General features: G+C 64.4%; 1 protein-coding gene across 1 annotated transcript; it reads left to right on the top strand.

The window, feature by feature from the left end:
• The first annotated feature begins 285 nt into the window (after nucleotides 1–285).
• On the top strand, nucleotides 286–4581 carry TMEM161A (transmembrane protein 161A). Its single transcript, XM_068661323.1, has 12 exons — nucleotides 286–377; nucleotides 1074–1177; nucleotides 1303–1383; nucleotides 1490–1587; nucleotides 1758–1914; nucleotides 2269–2420; nucleotides 2496–2556; nucleotides 2722–2865; nucleotides 3004–3117; nucleotides 3272–3446; nucleotides 3533–3629; nucleotides 3723–4581. The coding sequence occupies exons 1-12, from the start codon at nucleotides 375–377 to the stop codon at nucleotides 3977–3979; spliced, it is 1443 nt and encodes a 480-aa protein (XP_068517424.1). The 5' UTR covers nucleotides 286–374; the 3' UTR covers nucleotides 3980–4581.
• Nucleotides 4582–6714: the final 2133 nt, after the last annotated feature.

Genomic DNA, 6714 nt, shown 5'->3' with positions numbered 1-6714 from the left:
TGCCAAGTGCTGGGACGGGCACCGCACAGCCCCGGGTGAAAACACACAGCGCTGCGGATATCGAGGCGTGCAGGGGAGCGCGGATACCCCCGGGAACCCCCCCCAAATGCTGCCCCCAGCCCCCGTCCCGCACACGGGGCTCGGGCCCCGCACGGCGGCGGCGGGAGCGGGATTCGAACCCGCGGCCCCGCGGCTCCCAGGAGGCAGCGCCCGCGGAACCCTGCGCCGCCGCAAGCGCCCGCCCCCTCCCGGTTCTGCCTTCTCATTGGATAACGAGCTGTCGATCACGAGCAGCGCAGCAGCGGATTGGTCAGCGGGGAGAGGCTGTGGGGTGGGGGGGCGCTTCCTGCGGCCGCCTTTGCGCTGACCCCGGCATGGTGAGAGCGGGCGGGGGGGGGACGGGGGTGCACGGCCTGGGTGGGGGGGTACCCCTGGGCTGCCCCGGGGGGTGCATGCTCGGGGGGTGCATGCACGGGGGGGGCATGACAGTGCTCTACCGGGGGGGTGCATGCTGGGGGGGGCTTATATGGGGTGTTTTGGGGGGGTCAGTGCTTGGGGGGGGCATGCCTGGGCTGTCCCGGGGGGGGTGCATGCTCGGGAGGGGCTTATATGGGGTGTTCCTGGGGGGTGCATGCTCGGGGGGGGGCACCCCTGGGGTGTTCCTGGGGGGTCGGTGCTCGGGGGGGGGCATATGCATGCTGTCCGGGGGGGTCAGTGCTCGGGGGTGCATGCACAGAGGGGCATCATTGGGGTGTCCCGGGGGGGGCAGACCCAGGGGTTGCATGCTCAGGGTGTCCTGGGGGGGGGTTAATGTCCCGAGGGGGTTAAAGCCCAGGGATGTGTGCCCAGGCTGTCCCGGGGGGGTTAAAACTGGGGGGTTAATGCCCAGCTTGTCCTGGGGGGGGTGTCAAAGCCCAGGGGTGCATCCCCAGGCTGTCCCTGGGGGGGGCGATTAATGCCCAGGGCTGCATGTCCCAAGGCAGGGAGCTGGAGGGGGGGCTCCCCCAGCCCAGGGATGGGGGGGGGGTAAGGGGGGTGTTAGGGTCAGTCCCTAAACGCCCCCCCCGGCGCAGGCGGTGATGGGGGTGCAGGTGGTGGTGAGCCTGCTGGCAGCCAGCGTCATGCAGAAGCTGGCCCCGCACTGCTCCTTCGCCCGCTGGCTGCTCTGCAACGGCAGGTATGGCCCCCGACACCCCCCCCCAAACCCCGACACCCCCAGCCCTGCGGGGTTTCGGGGACACCCGGCCCTCCCCAGGCCCCCAGGTTTTGGGGACACCCAGCTTACGGCCCCGTTTTCTCCAGCCTGCACCGCTACAAGCACCCGTCGGAAGAGGAGCTCCGCGCCCTGGCGGGCAAGCAGCGCCCCAAGGCCAAGCGGGACAGGTGGGGGGGGCACTTCCCGGGATCAATATTTTGGGTTGGTTTTAAGGGAAGCAATCCCAGACCTAGTGGGATGCCTGCCCGCCCTAAGCCCACGTTTCCCCTACAGGAGGGTGAACGGGGTGCTGGATGACAAACCCCTCTCCGTGCCCCGCGACATCGACCTCCACCTGGACACCAGCCCCATCACGGCCGTGGATGCTCTCGGTAACCCCCCCCGGGGGTGGCAGCTCCAGGAGCACCCACAGAGCCCCCATCCCACGCACCCACCCCACTGCCCTCCATCCAGGACCCTTGGCCATGGCTGGGTGCCCACGGTGGGACCCCCGCGGCGTGGTGACGTGTCCCCCTATGTCCCCCTGTCCCCCCCCCCCCAGTGCTGCGCTATTTCCTGGAGTACCAATGGTTCGTGGACTTCGCCGTCTACTCCACCGCCGTGTACGTCTTCACCGAGGGCTACTTCTGCCTGGCGGACCCCAAAAAGGAGACCAACATCGGGGTGCTGTGGTGCCTGCTGACGGTCGTCTTCTCCGTGTATCCTTCTGCCGGGGCTGCCCAGCGCTGGGGTGAGACCCCCGCCACCCCCCCGGGTCCGTGCTGCTCCTGGGCGGGGGGAGAAGACCCCAAGCTCCTCGGTCTTGTTCTCATTTTGAAGGTGGTTGAAGCGGAAGGATTTGGGGGCTTGGAAATTTAGGTCCAAATTCATGGACTTGTAAACCACAGCGTTCTGTGCCGAGGTGGTGGTGGCCTAATGGCGTAGATGCTAATGAGCAGGGGCTGATTATGATTATTAGGGGCTCCACTGGCTCTGGAGGGGGTCCCACTGGCTCTTGGGGGGGGGGGGTCCCATAGCCCCTGCTTTCCTTGACGACCCCCCCACGCCCGCAGTAAGGTTTTCTTCATGGTGATGCGCCATTATTTCCGCTCGGAGGAGGGGGGCGAGCGCTCCGTCTGCCTCACCTTCGCCTTCTTCTTCCTCCTCCTCGCCATGGTGGCCCTGGTGATCCGCGAGGACTACCTGGAGTTCGGCCTCGAGCCGGGTGGGTACGAGGGGACGGGATGGGGTGGGATAGGTGGCCCCGAGCACCCCACTCACGGCCGCTCGCTCCCCGTAGGGCTGGCCGGAGTCAGCAGCAACCTGGAGAGCGTCCTGAAGCAGCGGGGCTGGGAGTGGACGTGAGTTGGCATCAGGATGGGAAATGGGGTTTGGGAAATGAGGTTTGGGAAATGGGACTTCCCCCCTCTGCGACCCACAGGAGAGGAAAGGCCAGAGGGCCCCTAGGGCTCCGTGGGGATGGGGCCAACCTCTGTCCCCCTCCTGTCCCCTTGTTCTTTGCGCAGGGTGCCCCTCGCCAAGCTGGCCTTCAAGCTGGGGCTGGTGGCCCTCTGCTCCTTCCTGGGCGCCTGCCTGACCTTCCCGGGGCTGCGCCTGGCCCAGACCCACCTCGACGCTCTGCGGATGGCGGCCGACAAGCCCCTGACCCAGTTGGGTGAAATCTGGGGCCGGGAGGGGACAGGGTGTGGGGAGGGAAGGAGGTTTGGGGGGGGCCCGGACCCCCTGGCTTTGTGGTGAGGGGTCGGGTAAGGACGTCTCTAATGGGGTCTCTGCTGGTTCTGCCGCAGGGTCCTGCTCCACACGAGTTTCCTGGCGCCCGTCATCGTGGTGGTGATGTGGATCAAGCCCATCTCCAGGGATTTCCTGCTCCACGCGCCCATGGGCAAGCAGACGGTGCAGCTGTAAGCGGGACACGGCGTCACCCCGTGCCCCAGGGAGCTCCCTCTGAGGGGAAACTGAGGCACGGGGCGCTCCAGCTCCCCTCCTCCTTGACTTACGTGGGTGGGATTCTGGACCGCAGGACCCTTTTCCTGCAGCCCCCTCCTCTCCTTGCAGCATGTCGGACTCTGCCTACAACACCGCGCGCCTCTGGACCATCGTCGGCCTGTGCCTGCTGCGCCTGGCCGTCACCCGCCACCACCTCCAGGCCTACCTGGGCCTGGCCGAGCGCTGGGTGGAGCAGATGAGGAGGGAAGCGGGGCGCATCGCCGCCGTGGAGATCCAGCGCAAGGTCCTGGCGCTTTGAGGGGGAGCCCAGGGGTTGGGGGGCACGGCTGGGAGCCCCCCCGCTGATCTCTGCCTCCCCTCTGTGCGCAGATCACACGGATTTACTGCTACGTCTCGGTGGTCAGCCTGCAGTACCTGGGGCCCGTCATCCTCACCCTGCACTGCGCCCTGCTCCTCAAAACGCTGGGTAAGGAGCCGCCGGCACCCGAGGCAGCCCCCCAAAGGTGCTGCTGGAGGTTGTGCCGACGATCCTCAGGCTCCTGTCCCCTCTGTCACACAGGGCACCACTCGTGGGGGCTGTACCCGGAGCCTTCTCTCGTCCCTCCGGCAGTGAGCGCAGCGCCGCCGCGTCCCGGCAGCGAGGACGGTGAGGACGTGCGTGCCGCAGTGGAGCAGATCACGGGCATCTTGGGCGGCATCTTCACCCCTCTCTTCTTCCGCGGACTCCTCGCCTTCGTCACCTGGTGGGTGGCCGTCTGCCAGGTCGTCACCAGCCTCTTCGGCCTCTACTTCCACCAGTACCTGGCAGCGTCCTGACTGGGGGAGCTGGGACCTGCCTGGGGGCACACTCAGTGCCCGGCTGCTGGCCCCGCACGCGTCCCGTGCCCGCGGGGCGTTTGCCTTTTGCCACCTTGCTGCTGCCTCGGCTGGTTTCCCTGCTTACACGTGCCCATGAGGACGTGCACCTGGGACACTTCTGCAGCCAGCTCTTGGCACGAGGGGTTTTGTGCAGCGGTGCCAGCGTGGGCATCGCCTTCTCCCCTTCCTGCTGCCCTTCACCGCCGTGCCTGTCTCTGTCCCCGTGTGGGATGCTGCCTGCACGGGGAGGGAGGTCCCCCCCAGTGGGGTTTGCTGCTGCCAGCTCCGAGCCATCGCTGCTGGGAAGAGGCTCAGCTGCTAGCAGGATTGGCCTTGCATGGCAGAGACCTTGGGGCAACGTCCTCCCTTCCCAGCGCAGACTTTGGGGTTTTGCTCTGCGTAGTTTGCCTCTCCTGGCTGAGGGCGAGTGTATTTTTGTAGGGTCTCTGCTCTGGCCAGCCACGTCAGAGCTGTCGGGCTCATCCCTCTGCTTTGTGTGAAATCCGCAGACCCGGCAGCCTCAGCTGGGGGCTGCTGTAGAAATAAATAAGTAACCCAGAGTGGTTGGTACTCTGAAAGCTGCTTTGCTTGCACTTTGCTGCCCCGAAGCCCCTCTTGGGGGTGTATTCGCAGCGAGAGGACAAGGAGGAACACTTGAACAAACACTCGAGACCTTGTGCTCACCCCATGGCAGCCGGACTCTGTTCCCAGCCACTCCTCCCCATCTGCATTGGGATCAAAACCAGGCTAATAATGCGCCGGTCCCAGCAGCATTTGAGGGGACGCAGCCCCTCGTGCAGCTCCTGGAGGCTCCCGGGGCAGCGAGGCAGCCCAGCTCTTCCCCACCGCACGGTGGGTGCTGGTCCAGCTGCATGAAAAAGGATTAGCAGGTCTGGGCTGCTCAGAGAAAAGGAAAGGGGCTCTGATCCTATTTGATAGCCTTGTAATGGTCTTAATTCCCTCTTGCTAAGGGCCAAGATGAGAAGGCCGCCCTTTGCCCGGTGTTAACAGGGCTAATCCAGGCAGCCCTCCTCCAGCTGCTTCTCCCAGACCCAAACTGCAGCCAGCCCTTCTGCAAAAAAAAAAAAAAGGGGAAAACCTCCCCTTTTGCAAAAATCTGGGGAGATGAGCCCAGAGCAGCACCCTTGACAAGCCACAAGGCGAGGAGAAATTCTGCCCCAGCAGCGTTGTCACCAAGAAATGGGTGGAAAGGTGCAAGGATGGAGATTTCCCCCAGGGCCAGGAGGCAAAGAGACTTGTTCCAGCCTGCACTGTCCCATTAAAGGCCAGTCCGACTGCCTTGATGGCTCATTTATCTAATTTTCCCTAAGCATGTGCAGGAAGCAGCCGGGGGCTGAGCTCGGGGAAGCGGTGGCAGCAGGAGGAGGGTTGCTAGGGCCTGGGGTTGTGCTGCAGTCAGACATGCAGACAGTTCCTCCCCAGAGATCTGCCCAGACGTGACCCTCTCAGGCGGGGACAATGACTGATAGACTAGCCAAGAGCAGGAGACAGATCCACAGGCACTGAAATTGGGCCACATCAAATAAAATGAAGGAGCCCCCCGTCTTTCTCTCCCCGGCATTATTTTACTCGTTGGATCTCCGCTTTATTTAACGTTGTGGTAACGGTGTGGGAGCCCTGCTCCCCAAAGGGCTCTCAGCGGAGCAGGGGGCAGCTGGGACCAAGAGATTTCGTGCTGCCAGGGCTCTGCTGCCACCAGGATTCAGGCTGGCACCCACATTTGGCCTCGCATCGCCTCCTCTCCCATGTGTTCACACCTACCTCCACCTGCCACCGAGCAGCACTCGGCCAGAAAACCCAAGGCTTGGGGAGAAGGCTTCGATGGCCAATGTTCCTGGAGGTTTTCTTTGATGCCCCAGAGCAGGGAGGAAAGAAAGCAGTGATCCCTGCCTTCCCACCCTGCTTTCATGCAAAACGGGATCCCCTCGTTCCTGCCTGCGTCCTGCAGAGCTGCTCCTGCTTGGGGCAGCAGGAAAAATTGCGAGCACAGCTCGCTGCGGGGCCCAAACCAACCTGGTGGAGATGCTAACCTCAGGCAGCAGGAGCGAGGAGCAGCTGGGCCAGGTGGAGGGGGACAGCGCAGCACCCGAGGGCTGATCTCCAGCTCTCACAGGCTCCCTGCAAGGTTCGGTGCAAGTCTCAGGGCCTCCAGGTCTCTGCTTCCCCGGGGATGCAGCCAGGACATCAGCTTGGCCCTGCCTTGCAGGGAGGGCAGGATCTGTCCCCACTGTGGGACCTTTCCCTTGCAATGAGAGCACGCCAGACCTGAAATGCAGCTGAAAGCACTGAAAACCCCAAGATCTGAGCAGGGCTGAGCGGCAGCCAGGGGACCCCAACTTCAGGGCAGCCGCCGGGCCATGCCTAAGCCGACAGTGCCACCTGCTGCCACTGCACACCCGTCCCTGTCCCACACCGCGGCGCTGGGGACGGGGACAGCAAAGGCTTTAAAAACAGCCCCAGAGCTGCTCGCCCCCCTGCTTCCACACGTGTGTGACCCCAAACACCAAAGCGTGCACTTCCAAAGGAGCCAGACGCACAGGAGGCCAGGCAAATGGTCAGTCCCACAAGAAGAACCCCCAGCCCTGACACCCCCGTGGTTAATCCCTCGATAACCCACCCGTGTGTGCCGGGCCCCTCTCTCCGATGAGCAAAGTCCAACAGGAGGAGACACC

Source organism: Anas acuta, chromosome 26 (assembly GCF_963932015.1).
Source record: "Anas acuta chromosome 26, bAnaAcu1.1, whole genome shotgun sequence".
Lineage (NCBI taxonomy): Eukaryota > Metazoa > Chordata > Aves > Anseriformes > Anatidae > Anas > Anas acuta.
This window is presented reverse-complemented; position numbering and strand designations above follow the sequence as displayed.

What these genes read in the sequence shown, in the direction of transcription:
- TMEM161A (XM_068661323.1), top strand. An exon ending in TGGCTGCTCTGCAACGGCAG is followed by an intron (nt 1,178 to 1,302) that starts GTATGGCCCCCG and finishes CGTTTTCTCCAG; the next exon opens with CCTGCACCGCTACAAGCACC. An exon ending in CCCAAGGCCAAGCGGGACAG is followed by an intron (nt 1,384 to 1,489) that starts GTGGGGGGGGCA and finishes TTTCCCCTACAG; the next exon opens with GAGGGTGAACGGGGTGCTGG.